The 17012-nt window shown below is 40.3% G+C and overlaps 1 protein-coding gene across 23 annotated transcripts in view; it reads left to right on the top strand.

Moving 5' to 3' along the window:
* The window catches only part of Ralgps2 (Ral GEF with PH domain and SH3 binding motif 2), a 135685-nt gene that overhangs the window by 22667 nt on the left and 96006 nt on the right, over window positions 1-17012 (top strand). For 21 of the 23 annotated variants that reach the window (XR_003947313.1, XR_373625.3, XM_030243663.1 and 18 more), the window contains exons 2-4: window positions 9406-9545; window positions 15294-15398; window positions 16548-16598. Coding sequence is in view for 13 of the 23 variants with exons in the window: in NM_001159967.1 (NP_001153439.1) it covers window positions 9489-9545; window positions 15294-15398; window positions 16548-16598 (213 nt within the window). In the remaining 10 variants the exon portion in view is untranslated. The remainder of the gene's footprint in view (window positions 1-9405; window positions 9546-15293; window positions 15399-16547; window positions 16599-17012) is intronic. The other 2 variants (NM_023884.4, NM_001159968.1) reach the window with 2 other exon arrangements.

Below are 17012 nucleotides of genomic sequence, written 5' to 3'. Positions count from 1 at the left end.
GTGTGTTCCCTCATGACCCCACAGCAGCACACTTTGCTAGACATGTAAATCTACTTAGGATTCAATTGGGTTGTTTTCATGCTTTGATTGCTAGTATTATATAAGCATGCTTTAAAAAAACCCTCAAGTACATAGTATTGTGAGTTAAGTGGACTTCTAAGAGCCAGTCTTGAGTACAGAGTCTGACCAGAATGTATAAACTCCCAGCAAAGCTACATAGTAAAACAATGTTTAGAGCACATTTATTTATAGTTAACCTATGTGCATGTTTTGGTATAGTAGAGGCTAGAGTTCTTTTTTAAAATTTATTTCTTTTATTTTTTTGAGATTATAATTGTATTATTTCCCCTTCCTTTTCCTCCCTCCTATATAGCCCTTCTTAATCTTTTCATATTTATGGCTTCTTTTTCTAGTAATAATTGATATATATTTACATAATATTACATATAAATTATACAAATACACAAATGCAAACTGCTCAGTCTATATACTCTTTAAAAGAATATTTTGGTGTTTTAAATTACAAGTATGGGGGCGGGGAGTTGTATTTATGGGCATGTGCCCCATGCTGGTAATGAATTACTGTGCCACCATGCTGGTGATTGGACTAGTGTGCCCCCATGCTGGCGATGGACCAGCGTTCCAAGGTTTTGCCTGAGTACCATGTGCTTCAGCTCAGGTCCTAGAGGGCTACAGGGTAGAAGAAGCACTTTTGCTGTCTTTATCCCCTCCCTTCTAGTTTAATATGCTGACTTAGTTTTGAAAACCTCCTTTCTCAGGCTTCTTAAATGTATGCCTTAAGCATTTAGAAACAAATATGAAGTATAAATAGATGTTTTAACTCAAACAGTCATTTAGTGAGTGAGTAAGGCTTCCTGGAAGGTGGTTTATTTAGTTGTTCTGACATGACACTCTAAACATGTAGTAGATTCACTTAACATTACCAGCGTTTCCCCCTTTTGCTTCTTGGGTGGTGTGTGAATTTGCTAACCCTGTCATTATGCTTGGCTTCAAGCAATGGGAGTTTGCCCAGACCTCGCTCTCTCACAGTTTCAGGGTGTGCTCATGTCCATGAGAACTATCACCATTGTTTGAAATTCTAGCTACTCTCAGATTTAGACTTAAGTATAGCTTATACTTTTTACATTTCATGCCAAGGATGAGCGACCTTTTAGTCTTGAACTGAGAATACATTTTACATATTAGAATACGCTGATAACATGGTTAATTTATAGATACTAAGTATCCTTAGAAGATTTGAAACACTTCAAAGTAGGAAACTTTTAAAGTTATTCAACTGGTGTCATCTGCATAAATATTCCAACATTTGAGGAACTCTGACATTTGAACCATTTCTAGTCCTCAAGCATTAGAGCTGAGGGAGGTTCAGCTGGCACTTAGAAGTCAGTTGTCAACATTAGAGGTTAGCACTCTGAAGGTATGGATGGATCATCGTTAAAGCAGCCGTTTAGAACTGCATAGGTATACAGCATACCGAAGATGTAGTGTTCTTATTAGATATGTAAACTCATCTCTTTTTTCCCTAAGAAAATAATTTGCCCAGTAAAACATACTTGGTTAGACCTGTAACTGAAGCTCCGTATTCCCTGTTTTTACACTGTTTTTACCATTTTATTTGACTCTTAAGCAAGGGGGGCAGTGTGAATTATTCATAGATTCAGGTAGATTACATTTTTTTCTTTTTTTTATGTTATCTGCTAGAGACTGTGTTTTCTGTGTGACCAAGAATTCTGAGTTAGGTGGAGTGATAATGTATGAGGAAGGCTGAAGCCAAAAGGCTAGAGTGTGAACATGTGTGGTGGAGTGTGAACATGTGTGGTGGAGTGTGAACATGCGTGGTGGAGTGTGAACATGCGTGGTTTGTAGAAAAAACATGTAAAGGAGGGCTCTGAAGAGAAGAGGTTTAAGAACATTGATGGGAAAGGACTTGCATGTCAGTTTTGTCTTAAAGACAGCTAACAGCTTCCTAGGATGATTTCCTTACAGAAACCGTTGGTGATTCCCAGTTCCTGTCTCTGCTAGCCTGCATGTCTCTGCTTGACTGTTGAGACCTGTACAGTCCTGCTGCTTCGAGCCTGCCCAGAGCTCATCAGAGAGTCTTCATGTGTGGCAGGCCAGGCTTCTGTGTCGCATCTTTTCTTAATAATGCCTTTTAAATCTGTGTGTTTGTATTGTTTCTACTATTTCATCATGGTTTTGATTTCTTTTTACTCTTCAGCTTGTCTCTCTTTATCATCTTAGAGTCCTACTTTTATAGAAATCACCTGATTCTTGAAACTGAATCACAATACAGTAGTTTCTTTGTTTTTCTTGCTCCTTTCATTCCTAGCCATATTTTAAGTTTGATCAGAGTAGGAACAAACTTTTAGGTTCCCCTTCATCTGTCCTTTTTTTCTCCTTCTCTTCAGGCTGTCCATCTCAACATTGTAAACTTGGTCAAGTTGTTAGCCCTCTTTAAAATGGTTTTGGATAACCATTTGCTGTATTCTTGCCTGGGGAAGCCAGTTTCTTTCTCTCTCTCTCTCTTTCTCTCCCTCTCTCTCCCTCTCTCTCTCTCTCTCTCTCCCTCCCTCCCTCCCTCCCCCTCTGTGTGTGTGTGTCTCTGTTTCTGTCTCTCATTCCTTAGTTGCCTTTAGCAATTGTTTGTGTAGAGCCAAGGCCTCCTGTGTTCCCCTCTCCCCGGCACCTCAGGATGTCTATGTTTGTATTGGTGAGACTTGGAGTGTAGCTTCTGACATTTCCTAGGACACACAATCTCACAAACAACTCCCTGATCCTCTGGCTCTTTCTGCCCCCTCTTCCACAAGTTCCTTGAGCTGGAGTTCTGTTGTAGATGTATCCAATGGGACTGGGCACAACCTCTGCATTTTGATTGGTTGTCGTATTCTGTAATGGTCTCCATTTGTTACAAAGAGAAGTTTCCTTGATGCAAGATGAGGACTAAACCTCTCTGTAGGTATAAGGACAGATTGGTTATCTAATACGAAATGGTCAGCCCTGAAAACATACATGCAAGTTATATTAAACAGACTGAACAGGTTGCATTTATGTATAGTATACATATATCTATATAGTAAAAATAATGTAGAAAGAGGCCATCAGTTTGGAGGAGAGTAAGGAGGGTGTGGAGGGGTAAGGAGAGGAAAGGGAGGTGTGCATTTATATTTTCACAAAATAAATAATTAAAAAAATAGACTCCCTCAGAGGTTGATTGGGTATACTAAGGATAAATTGCATGGCCTCCTGGTAGAAAGTACCCCATAAATGCTAGCCTCATTGTTGTACATTATATTGTTGTAGCCAATGTATAAAATGTATGACCAGACTTTGTATGAAAACAGTTGCTTAGCCTTTCCTTATAAAAGCAGAATATTGTTCACAAAAAGGCTAGTAATAGGAGTTAATTATGAACGTCTAAAACCTTTTGGCAAAGCTCCAAAAATATTAGTAGTCTTAATCATGGTTAAAATAATTATTTCTTCTCTGAAGTTTTCTTCCAGTTGGTGTAAACTTAAACAGGAAATAGTTTTTCATGTGTTTTTACTCTCTGAAGTATTTTGTGGTGCACCAATCCCTTGAAAATGTTTTTTTGTGGTCCCCCACCCCTACCCCTGCCCCAGCTGAGAACAAAACTCAAGGCAAGAGCTCTACCACTGCGCTCTTGCCAGTGACCCCCAACCCCGTTCTCTCTCTTCAAAAATGTTTGTTTGTAGTTGTGTGTGCATGTGTGTGTGTAGTGGGGAGTGGTATGTGTGTGTGAGTGCAGATGATGGACCGTGGCAGCTGTAGGTGGAGGTATGGGCGCTGTTCATGGAGGGTGCTGGGCACCAGTCCTCTCTGCAAGAGCAGCGTGGGCTCCTAACTGCTGAGCCAGCTCCTTAGCTGGGCTAGGTTTCTAAGTTGATGGCTGTTTTCTCTGGGTACTTTGAAGCCCTTACTTTCTGATTGCCGGTGATGAGAAATCTTCAGGGTTTTATTGTTGTTAGAAGTATTTTGCCTTTTAAATCACTTTTAAAAGAATTACTTGTTGGTTTAAAGTAGTACACGAAGAATGCAGTTCTTTTTGTTTGTCCTGCTTAAGGGTGGCCCAGAGTATGAGTCCCTCCCATCTTCTGAGTTCTGGAAACTTCAGCCTGGGTCTTGAGCACTTGCCTTGTTTCATCATCTCTTTTGGATCTGCTCTCAGGGCGTGTAGGGTTTACCCTGATTTTTACTTCTTACATGGTGTCTCCATCTGGACAGTGCTTTGTGTGTTGTTTTCCTGTTTGTTTACCATGAATTCCCTCTTGAGTAGAGTTTGCTATGGTGCTTCTGTAGTGAATATTAATTTTGTTTTAAACTCTATTTCTCTTTATGCCTTCCTTCGTTGAAAGCCACTGATTTTAGTCCGTTCTGCTCTGTAGGGTCTATCTGGTAGTTTTGGTGAGAGGTGAGCAGTCACTGTTGCTCCCTGCGGTTTACAGTAGGTTGTGTGCTCACAGAGTTGCCGATGCTCCTGTGTCGGGTCTGCCAGTGAGGCTTTGTTTGACTGGTATATAGTATGGAGTCCATGCTCAGATTTGTTTCCACTGTCTGTTGAAGAACTACAGTTGTTGTGAACTTTATTTTTAAGGCAGTGTCTTACCATGTAGTCTTGCTGGCCTAGAGCTCTCTATGTAGACCAGGGTGACCTCAAAGTCACAGATATGCCTGGCCATGTGAACATATTTTAATGTGGATTTCTTATGTTGAGGGTCTTGGGCCATGATGGTAATGTATATGCCTGGAATAGATTCTGTCTTCTGACCTCACATTAAGCCCAGGCCAACACAGTTAAGTTTATAGATCTTCCTGGCCAAGACACATTTTCCTCCCCAGCATCTTGCCACCGATGGGCCAGGCTCTGACCTCCCTAGCTCTGCTTCAGATGAGATGGGTGGGGTGGGGCTGGAAGGTGAGGGTGTAGAAGGTGAGGGTGTAGAAGGTGAGGGTGAGGGTGTAGAAGGTGAGGGTGTAGAAGGTGAGGGTGTAGAAGGTGAGGGTGTAGAAGGTGAGGGTGTAGAAGGTGAGGGTGTAGAAGGTGAGGGTGTAGAAGGTGAGGGTGTAGAAGGTGAGGGTGAGGGTGTAGAAGGTGAGGGTGTAGAAGGTGAGGGTGTAGAAGGTGAGGGTGAGGCCTTGGTTCTGTTTTTATTTTTTAGCGGTCTTGTCTTTTCTCTTCAGCTGGGAATTAAAATTCAGACTCTTTCTACGTTTCTCATGAAGCACAGCATGCTTTTAGATTATTTTGTCAACTATGTTACTAGAAATGGTCAAATGACCGAATCTTAACCTGTCGCTTTGTGGGCTTGTATGTAATATTTAAATACCATTTCCAATGTTTTTACCGCTTGTCTGGCTTTATAATCCTGCCCTGTGCATGGTTGCTTTGTTCAGGCATCCACTCATTCTTTCAACAGGTATGTAGTAAGTAGATGATTAGATGAAATATATTATATGTGTATGAATGCAAAGAGGAAGGATAATGCTTTAATTTTCTTTTAAAAATGTTATTCTTTAACATCAAGGAGCTAAAAGAAGATAAAATAAACAGTGTGAAAATGCCACTTTGTGGGAGATGTTAGGCAAGGAACCTTTTGTAACCCAGATATTTAGCAGAACCCATTCTTTTGAAATTTCTATCATAATAAATTGAACTTTTGTGATCTATAAATAGCATGGATAATCATGTAGTCCTGTACCCAAAGTGGTCCAATTCATAGATACTCAACATTTCAGTTGGCTACTGAATAGTATACATTTATTATTAAATACATGCAGCAGAGTGAGGCTGACAGTTACTGGTGTTGAAGAATAAAAGCCAACAGTACAAACTGAAAGTTTTCTCTATAAACTTCAAACTAGAATAAACTGTGTAACTGCAGCTGGAGTGAAGATGGAGAGGCAACAGAAACTGAAACCTTGTTGTTAGATTGAAGCCTAGAGGCTTCCCTAGTCAGAGCAACTGAAGCATGACTTGATGAGTCAAGAAGTAACAGCATAGTGGTATCTGGGAAACTCAGCAATGACCTGTGACGCTGGCAGCAAGTCTCTGTGTTCCCTAGTGGAAGCATTACAGTATAGACTTCAACACAGAGAAGAGTGCATACATAGACTCAGGTGCTAAAGGAAATAAAGTTTCGTTACATCAGAGGCAAAAATATGCAGCTATGCACTCAGATCAATCAACAGGGAACTTTTTTTGTCAGCTTTTATCCCTTGTTTGTTTATTAAAGGGAAAAAGAAAAATACTTTGTTTGGTATTGGAAGAACCCATGAAAAGATGGTCATTTTGGAGGCTAAATGGTTGATTGGGTGCAGTTTAATGGACCAAAGCAAGAGTCTAATGCTGCATATTTCAAGGTTTTCTGTCTAAGGGCTGATATTGCTTGTTTGAAAGAAACCAGAAGACAGCCAAATAAATGTCTTCAGAAGTAGAAAAGAGAGTAAGTTGAATTAGCGAACTTAACTAAGAAAATAGTTATTATGATATTTGTAGTCATGAATGAGAGTGCCACTTTATATTCCTAGGAAAATGAAATAAACTACAATATATATTTGTTTCATTTAATTTGTCTTGAGATGCATTTTTTTTCAGTTTCCCACATAATGGATTTTAATATAACTCATGAAATATTTTGTCTGACAAAATAGACAAAAACAGGCAACAGGGTTACTGTGGATTTGTGGCCAGTCTAAGTTCTAATTTTTTTTTTTTTTTCCCGAGACAGGGTTTCTCTGTGTAGCCCTGGCTGTCCTGGAACTCACTCTGTAGACCAGCCTGGCCTCAAACTCAGACATCTGCCTGCCTCTGCCTCCCAAGTGCTGGGATTAAAGGCATGCGCCACCACGCCCGGCATCAGTCTAAGTTCTATGGTTAGTTTAAAACACACACACACACACAGATTGAAAGCAAGCAAAAAAAAAAAAACCTTATTCAAGTGTATTGATGCTTATTTTTAGTCTGTATTACCTCTATTCAGTAAATAGTAATAAAATTTATATATCTAACATGTAGGGTAAAGATATAATCTTTTTTACAATTAAATAAAAATCTTTTTCTTAACACTAGGGGGCTCTCTAGATTTATGGATTCTTGTTCTATGTCACAGTGTAGGAAATCACTTGAAAACATTTTATTACAAAATGAGTACTATTGCCAGAAAATATTAGATCACCTTAGGCTCTAGTAAGTTCTAGACCAGTCTGGTTTGCAGAGCAAGGTGCTGTTTCAACACTACCCCCTTCTACACCAGGAGTAAAGTTGAAAGCAGGTAAAGGAAACAAGATTGAATTGTATTAATGCATAATGCATTATAAAGCTGGGTTTTTTTTTTGTTTGTTTGTTTTGTTTTTTTGGTTTTTCGAGACAGGGTTTTTCTGTGTAGCCCTGGCTGTCCTGGAACTCACTTTGTAGACCAGGCTGGCCTCGAACTCAGAAATCCACCTGCCTCCGCCTACCGAGTGCTGGGATTAAAGGCGTGCGCCACCACGCCCAGCTTAAAGCTGGGTTTAAAAATACTTACTTGTTTAAGATTGGGTCTCACTGTGTAGCCCAGGCTAACCTAGAACTTTCTGTGTAGCTTAGGCTGCTCTTGGGCTTGTGATCTCTGACCTTTGCCTCCTAGGGTCCAGGTAACAGGTGTGGCTCATCGTACCCAGCACAAGCTGTTCCTTTAGATAGCAAGCAAGTATCAGCCTCATCCTAGCAGTGGCCTGTATGGTGAGATAGTGTGAGCTAGAAGGAAGTTTCGTGCTCTTTATTGCCATACTGATTCTGTAAATGGTTCCTAAATCCTATTAATTCAAATGTATTTATTTTAGAAATTTAACATGTGCTTGAAAGCTGCTGTCAGCAGTTATAATTTTGAAGTTTTAAAACCCCAGGAACATGTTTTGGTCTGTCTGAGGAATAGTCTTACTCTTTCTGTGTTAGGATTTTCATGACACTCACCAGATATACTCTGATTGCCAGCAGTGTATTTAAACAGTTTTTGTCTTTTTTTTCCCCCTTTATTTAGAAGACTATTACATTTAAACTTTATGTTCATTAAGTAGATAATGAAAACGTTTGCACCCTCACTGCATTGCTACAGGAACATATTTACCATATGTAAGTGCATCTTAGCTCAGTCTTCTTCAGCACAGCTCTGGGAAGTAGATACTCATTGTTGCACATTTTATACATAAGGAGACAGTAAGAAAAGTTGACTTGTTGTGTTCATATGCAGACTATAAGCAGTCTTGTTTCAGAGCTCTTGATTTCTTTGGGAGTTGGAGGGGAGTTTGTACTAGGAATTGAACCTAGATCCTTAGATGTACACATTCTACTACAGAGCTGTATCCCCAGCCTCCCCTCTCCCTTTAATAAGTTGTCTAGTCTGCCCTTGAGTTTGAGATCATCTTGCCTCAAGACTGCTGCCTTGCTGGGATTGCAGGCTTGCATCGCTAGGTCCAACAGAGCCCAAGCTTTGTAGAGAAAGGGTATAATAGACTTGGTAGAGTTTATACTTACTGTGTGTGGTAAATAGTCTAGAATACCCCAACTTACAGTTTCTTTTATGATAAAAATAGGTATTTAAAGTTGGAAATGAACTTAAAGTCTGTTTTCCCTGTTATTTTATGGAAAAGAAGAAATTATACTATGTTATTTAGGAAAGACGGTAAAATCAGTGAACACTGTGATTTTAAGGTGGAAAGAAAGAATGGTGTTAATGGAAAGAATGCCTGGCTAGCGTCTTAGATGTCTTGAGTCACGATTCTCTGTCCTCACCTGCCCGATGCTGCCCCAGAGGCTGTTCTCTGTGCTGGGGAATAGCAGTGACATTTTTTTTTTTGTCAGAGCGTGAGTACAGTATTTTCCCTTAGCTCGTGTTTTCAGTGGGATAATGGGTTGAGAGTATTCAACAAACCTTAGTCCCTCCACACAAATGGACATGGCTTGCATTGTTCTTTTGCGACATGTCCTGTATTTTTAAGTGTTAGTGGCGTCTTGGTAGGGGAATAATAAAGGCAAGTCTCGTCTGCATTGTTAACCTAGAGGTTGCATCTAAAACTGGGAAACTGAGCTGGGGGATGTATTACTTTGCCACGTTTTAAATGCTTGTTATTTAGTTTAAACTAAAAACACTGTGCAGTCTGATTCGTTCCCTCACAGTATCACTTAGTGGGGAAAGTCCTAATTTTATTTCACCTGTGAAGACTGATCGTAGCGAGTGCTGGCACCATTGCAATCCTGATCCTTGGGACACAGTGACTTGGCTAAAATAAAGATCGCAGCACAATCACAGCCTTTCCCTAGTGCATGCTGGTTTTCTTGAGCTTAGAGAAAGACACACATTTTAATTTCTTCTTTGTTTTCTCCAACAGGAATGATGCATTTGTGGCCTTGGACATGAAGTAATCAGACCTCTGTTGCTGTTACTGTAGGCTCAGGGGCTGATGAGGAAAGCATGGACCTAATGAACGGGCAGGCAAGCAGTGTTACTATCGCAGCCACTGTTTCCGAGGTGAGATGTAAGCACCGTGTTGTAAAGTTTCTTCCCTGTTTTCTAAATGTCTAAAGTTACGTTTGGTTACATTTTACAATCAATGTGAGCAAAGGACTAGGCCACTTCTACAGCTTGTCTTCAACTACTCCTTAGTCATCAGACACAATAATAGATTTTATTGTTACGTCTTTGTACCTTGGTCATATTTGTCCCCCTCCCTCTTCACCCACTTGCTAGTTTCCTTCTCCTTACAAATAGTATTCTCAAATAGTATCCTTCAGCTTTGAATACATACATGCACACACACACACACAAGACATGCAGTGGGTTGTCTCTCCACCCATTGTATCTTCTCTTATGTTCTCCTCCCTCTAACGCCCTGTCTCTCTTGTTGAGACAGGTTCCTCTGTGTAGAACTGGCTGTCCTGGAACTTGGTCTGTAGACCAGGCTGGTCTTGAACTCAAGATCCTTCTGCCTCTGCCTCCTGAGTGCTGGGATGAAAGGTGTGCACCACCACTGTCCAGCTCTCCCTTCTCTATAGATATCTTACCCTCTCACTTACTAGTCCCCCTTTGACTTTCATGTTGTATATAAATACATATGTATTTATATTTAAATAAGATTCTTTATAATCCAAGAAGACGATATAGCTTATTTTTCTGAGGACTATTATTTGTTTGTGTATGGTGTTTGCATATTAGTGTACAAGCTCATGTGCCTGAGTGTGTGCGTGTGGAGGCTGGAACAGGACATTGGTTGTCTTTTTCTACCACCTTTAGCCTTATTGCCATGAGACAAGGCCGGGCACTGGGTAGTCACACTCAGAACCTCATGCTTAGAGAGCAAGCTCTCTAACCCACAGAGCCATTTCTAAGGGTTTGTGCTTATTAATTTGTTTTGAAACAGAGTCTCACAGTATAACCTTGGCTGGCCTAGAAGTCACTTTGTAGATCGTGCTGACCTCAAATTCCCAGCAGTCTGCCTGTTTGAACCTCCCAAGTGCTAGGACTAAAGGACATGAGCTATCTCGCCTGACCTTTTGTTTTTTAAACTAAATTTTGTCATTCACGTGTTAATTGCATCATACAAGTATTTTTATCTACTTAAAATACTTGAAAATAATAATACATAATGATTGTTTACAACTCTTTTTTGTTTTTTGTTTGTTTGTTTTTTGTTTTGTTTTGTTTTTTCAAGACAGGGTTTCTCTGTGTAGCCCTGGCTGTCTGGGAACTCACTCTGTAAAACAGGCTGGCCTCGAACTCAGAAATCCACCTGCCTCTGCCTCCCAAGTGCTGGGACCAAAGGCGTGTACCACCACCTGGCTGTTTACAACTCTTTATTGGGGTTAGTATTTAAAGAAGCTGTTTTGGGATATTTTGTAACACAGGTACCTTGGAGACCTTGGCTTTAACACTGTTGGAGAATAGAACCACCGTTTGGAGAGCAGTAGGAAGGGTTTGCATTGCTGATGTAGCTTAGAGTTTAAATGGACGTTAAGACTGAAGGAGGAAGTCAGCTCTTGCATTCATGTGTTGTGACTTTATTTTTTCCTCATCATTTTATTTTATTGCTTTGTATATAGATCTTAAGTACTTTGCTTAAAAATTATAGTATTTCCTACTCTTTTTTAGTTTTTCTTACAGTGGTAGAAAAGAATGCTGTTTAATTCCTCAATCCCCTGACTATATTGATCTTTAACAGTCTTAACCAACAAGCCTGACAACCCCTTTCCTGACATCTGTCAATAGCAGGACGGTTTCATAGCTTCCTGTGTAAAGATAGATTTTTGCTGTTGTTTTGTTTACTTGAGTGGCTTTGGGCACCGCCCTGTTCTGTCACAGCAGAGTCTGCCAGCAAACTCAAGATTATAACCTTACATGATACACTCACAGAAGTCATACCCTCCCTGTTTTGCATAGTCTCTTCATCAGAAGCAAGTCATAGATCTTGCCCACACTGAAGGGGTGAAATTTGGTCAAAAAATGTTTTGTTTTATTTAAAAATGCCACATCTTACGGAGCCCAGCTCACCTCAAGGATCTCCCTGCCTCTTCTCTTCCAGTGCTTGGGTTATAGCCGTGCGCCTCCATGCCTGTCCAGTGCTTGGGTTATAGCCGTGCGCCTCCATGCCTGCGCTGAGCTTGCTGTTTGTTTTTTCCTGATTCAGTTAACTAAAATTTAGTAGTAATTAGTATTCTTTCATTTTAGGAGTTGTTATGAAGTGTGTGCATGCATATGTGTATTCCTCATGAGTCCAAATTCCCTCGGAGGATAGAAGAGGGTGTCAGGTCACCAAGCCATCTTCTCAGCCCTCCAGATTTTCTGCCTAGTGGACTTAATTCCCATTAGTACTGTTTGAGATTTAACATTCTGTTCAGAGAATATCACTTCTGTTGACGTTTCATAAGCAGTTGGCGTTTCCCACTTCTGTTACAGCTTGCCTGAGTCAGATTTTACACATGGGATTTTTCCTTTTTCCTGTGTTTCCCTTTCTTCCACATAGAAGAGAAATTTCATCTTTAAGATATATTTTAAATACTGTATTTTTTAACAAATCCTTTTCCTATAAACAGATGGGAGTTATTTTTGAAACTATAACTTAAAAAACAACTCATATTTTCTTGTATAAATTTGTTCATAGTTTTTCTTCCCTGAGACAGACTGTTTGTGTGTTTACGTGTTACATTAAAACCATATTTCTTAAATGTCTCATGTGTCTGTGGTTAGTGTATTTTTAACTGTGTATCCAGAGACAACTGCTGCAATTCACAAATATTTATCAGATGAAACAGATCCTTTTATTTGCATAAAAATAGTTTCTTCTAAAAGTAAGTGACTTACGTTAGGCTTCAGGTTAATATACTTAATTAATTAATTAATTAATTGATTGATTGATTATATGTGTACAACATAGCTGTCTTCAGACACTCCAGAAGAGGGCATCAGATTTTTGTTATGGATGGTTGTGAGCCACCTTGTGGTTGCTGGGATTTGAACTCAGGACCTTTAGAAGAGCAGTTGGTGCTCTTAACCGCTGAGCCACTTCACCAGCCCGCTAATATACTTTCTATATGACAAGTGAGGACAACAAGGTCTATGTTTAAATAGTTCTGCTGTGGTGAGACAGTGCAGTTAAAAACATGTGTTCTCGACTTCAGCTTAAGCTTTAGATTTCTTAACACATCAATCCAGATTTCCTTAAACGTGCTAGGTTTTTGGATAAAATACGTAACCTGAACCAACCTGAACCCACCGACTTCTTCCTTAGTACTCTCTGTGGCTTTTAGGCCACGGATTTGTCAAACAAGTCCATTATCTTTAAGTTGAGCTTCATTCAAGTAGTCAGGACACAGACAGAAGGCAGTCATATTCATTGCCAAAATATCCTACACACCCCAGTCCAGTTTCCAAGGAGTGCTTGTTCCTTTCCGAAGATTCATGGTTTGAGCCTCCGCTCTCTTGTTTCTCAGTGTTCTTCTCTGACTGGCGTCCTCTAGAGTAGTCCACTTGTGACAGTAGCTCTGGTGACAGTGCTCAATAGCTTTTCCAGGCACAAGGTCCAAACTCTTTACATTTCCTCCTATAAAATAGTTACAAAGTCCTAAAAACCCTGTAGTCAGGCTTATCACAGCATCAGACCCACTTTGGTACTGTTTTCTATCTTCACTTCCTGTTGTTATGATAAAACACCTGTACAAAAGCTACTTTAGGAGAAAGGGCTTATTTGGTTCAATTCCAGACTACAGTCTGTCACCATGGGGAAGTCAAGGCTGTAGAAACTTGCAGTACCAGTCCCATTACATCCCTAGTCAAGAGCAGAGAATAATGAATTACTACACCCAGCTGGCGCCCAGCTCGCATCCTCCATTCTTACACAGTCCAGGATGTTCTGCCCTGTTGGCATTTCCAGCCCTCACTTGAGAGGCTCTAGCCATCTCCATGGTGCCAAGCCTTAGTTCTCTCCCAGACTCTTTGGTTTTGGGGCTTCTGCTGCCGCTAAGGCTGCACCTTTACTAATGGCTACTCCTGGATTCTCTGCCTGAACACCAGCCCTACCATGTGATGCAAAGCTTCAGCCACTCTCCATGACCTGTTTATTCCTTCAACCCCAGTACCCTGTGGGGCACTCTTACACATTGTTCAGCGTCCAGCTTGAGATTCAGCCTTACCTTGCTGTGTGATGGCCTTAAGGAAATACTTCCCAGAAGACTTGGCCTCAGTGATGCTGGACTTCCAGTTGTCCCAGATTACTCTTCAGCACAGGTTTATGCCATAGATCCTTAATCCAGAATATTCCATGAACAGCCCTGACAGCTATGCTTTGTTCAGACTCCCACCATTGTCTGCAATTTCTTTCAGCATTCTCACGTCTAAGCTCCCATAGAGCAGCCCCTCCCTTAAGGTCTGAGTATTCAGTGGCTTTTCTAGCCCAGAGACCCAGAATCCTTCCCCACATCAACACGGCCAGGTCTGTCACAGTAGCAGCCCTACCTTCTTGATACCAGGTTTCTTGCAGTTGCTTTCTGTTGGGGTGATAGATAAATAATGTGACCAAAAGCAGCTTGTGGGGAAAGGGTTTATTTCAGTTTACAGGCTGAGTGAAGGTCGGCAGGAACGGAAGTAGATTCCTTGGAGGAAAGCTGCTTACTGGCTTTTCCCCAGGTTCATTACCAGCTTTCTTAGAGCCCAGATCCACCTGCCTAACGGTGGTGCCTTCCTCAGTGGCTGGGCCCTCCCATATCAATTAGCAGTCAAGAAAATGCTCCACAGACATGCCCACAGGCCAGCCTGATGGAGGCAATTCTTCACTTAAGTTCCCTGTACCAAGAGATAACCAGTACCAACCATTAACATATATGAACAAATACAACAGCTTGTACCATTATATAATAAATGGCATCCTCTGTATTTTCTTCTGATATATGCTACAAGAGTATTTTCTATTTCTCCTCGTTTTAAAAGTTATAGACTCATGCCATGCATGATGGCATTTTGCTCAATAGCAACTTCATGTATAACGATGGTGCCATGATCATGTAGTCGTGAGGAAACTGTGATACTAGTAATTGACAAGATTGTTTAACGACACTTTGACAGTGTCTGAATTGCTAAGTGATGCATAGCTGTGGATGTGCAGTTTTCTTTACCTATGTTAGAACTATGTAAAATCAGAATGTTTGTTTGAAGAGACATACGAAAGGGAGGGTCTTACATAGGAACCCAAAAAAGTATAAATTCAACATTGGCTTTCATATTTCTGGCTTTATATTAGCATTTCTCCACCTAAGCAGCCTGCTCTACTCAGCTTTTCTACATCTTTTATTACATAGTGTTCTTAGTTCCTCAGTTTGTGTGTGTGTGTGTGCGCGAGAGGAAGCATGCTCATGTGGTGTGCCCATGTGCGTGTGGACACCAGTGGTTGATACAGGTGTGTCTTTCTTCATTTTCCAGCTTATTTTTGAGAGATTCTACCACTGAATCTGGAATTGATTAAAATGTAGCTACTCTGATTGGCCAGCAAACTATGAATCCTCTTATCTCTGTGCACTGCCCAGCCCTGGGGTTGTAGGAGTGTACACTCTACCTAGATTTTACATGGATGTTGAGACTCCTAGTTAGATCTGTATGTTTCTATAGCAGACATTTGACCAGCCAACTATCCTGTCAACCCCAGAGTTCCTCTGTCTTTAAAGGCTTATCTACTTTGTGTGGCCCGGGCTGTGAAACGATGTTTAAAGGCTGTGTTTTCTTCCATCTTGTCAGAAGAGTAGCAGCTCTGAGTCACTAAGCGAGAAGGGCTCTGAATTGAAGAAAAGCTTTGATGCTGTGGTGTTTGATGTTCTTAAGGTTACGCCAGAAGAATACGCGGTGAGCTTTCTGTCTCTTGCTTTCCAGTTTTGCATTTAATTTATATACAGCATCTTTATTGAATTAGAATTTGTGGCCTCACAGATCTCCTCAGAAGAGGAGATGGGTTTTTAAGGCTGGATCTAGGAATTGTTAGAGAATAACACAAGAATGGAGCATTAGGGGTGAGGGGTGAGGGGTGAGGGGTGAGGGGGCGAGGGCAGCTTTCTTCTGAAGGGCAGCTGCCTGTTACCCGGTCAATGTGGAGCAGAGAGATGATAACTTGATCACTGCTGTGCTGACTCACCAAACAAATATGAACATGCTCACTATTTTTTTTTAATGATTTGAAATTTAAAAATTGAGAACTCTGATTTACCAACCATTGGAATATGAGTGATATAAAATTATCTAGAGAATCTTTTTAACTGACATAAGTGTTCATTGATTACATTGCTTTTTTGGTCTTACACCATCTTACATTCTAAGAGTAAAATATTCTTGCTTGGAGTACGTGGTACCTTTCCCTGATTTCTCCTCTTAACATTCTTTTCTCTTAACTTTTTTTTTTTTAAAGAATGTATTTATTTTTAAAATATATGTGCATACACCATTGCTGTCTTCAGACATACCAGAAGGGTGCATCAGACCCCATTTCAGATGGTTGTGAGCCACCATGTGGTTGCTGGGAATTGAACTCAGAACCTCTGGAAGAGCAGTCAGTGCTCTTAATTGCTGAGCCATCTCTGGCCCTTAGCAGTTTTTTATTACATTTATTAGTTTATTTGTGTGAGAAAGGGAGTCATATACCATAGTGCACATGTACAGGCCAGAGGGCAGCTTTACAGTTGGTTCTTTTCCTCTACCATGTGGAGACCAGCGATTGAACTCAGGTTGTCAGTCTTTTGCTGAGACCCCCTGAGCCATCTAATGGATGACAGTGCCAAAGTATTTCCCCTTTCTTGCCTTACCTAGGAAGGAGGTAACTAGGAGTTGTATTTAATGGTGCAAAGACTAAATTTTCTACTTTTTTTAAGTCCTAAAAGGCTACACATTCAGTAATTTAGTATGGAGTACAAATTTTATTTTGAATAAATTTTGTTTATTTGTATTTTGTTTGTTTACTTGTATATTGCTATCTAAACCAAACCAAATCCCTTTGTCTTACAGGGTCAGATAACACTAATGGATGTTCCAGTGTTTAAAGCTATTCAGCCAGATGTAAGTAGTTTTAAGAATATTCTTTGAATATAGAAGATAGTAAACCATAGTGTCTTAAGATGTTGAAGAAATTCAAATCATATTTTGTATTAATCATTAAATGTCTAAAGCTTGTAATGTCACTTAACCTATTCAGATGCCAGTCATCATAGTGCATTCTTTAGTCAAAAATGGGATGTTTGAATCACTTGGTTATGGAAGGAAGGAATAGACTTAAGGAAGTTTTTACCCATGGTGCGGAGACTGTTTAATGGGAAGGTGAAAATTAGACATAACTTACTAGTCTTTCCTTCTACCTTAATTTTTTTATAATATGACTTATTTTAGCTTATTTACCTTTTAAAAATTATCGGGTGTGCTCATGTGTTGTGAGTGGTGTGGATGCATGTGTAGAGGTCAGGGAACAACTTTCAT

The sequence above is a fragment of the Mus musculus genome, chromosome 1, assembly GCF_000001635.26.
Source record: "Mus musculus strain C57BL/6J chromosome 1, GRCm38.p6 C57BL/6J".
Taxonomy (NCBI): Eukaryota; Metazoa; Chordata; class Mammalia; order Rodentia; family Muridae; genus Mus; species Mus musculus.
The sequence above is the reverse complement of the archived record's forward strand: the minus strand, read 5'-3'. Positions and strand labels throughout refer to the sequence as shown.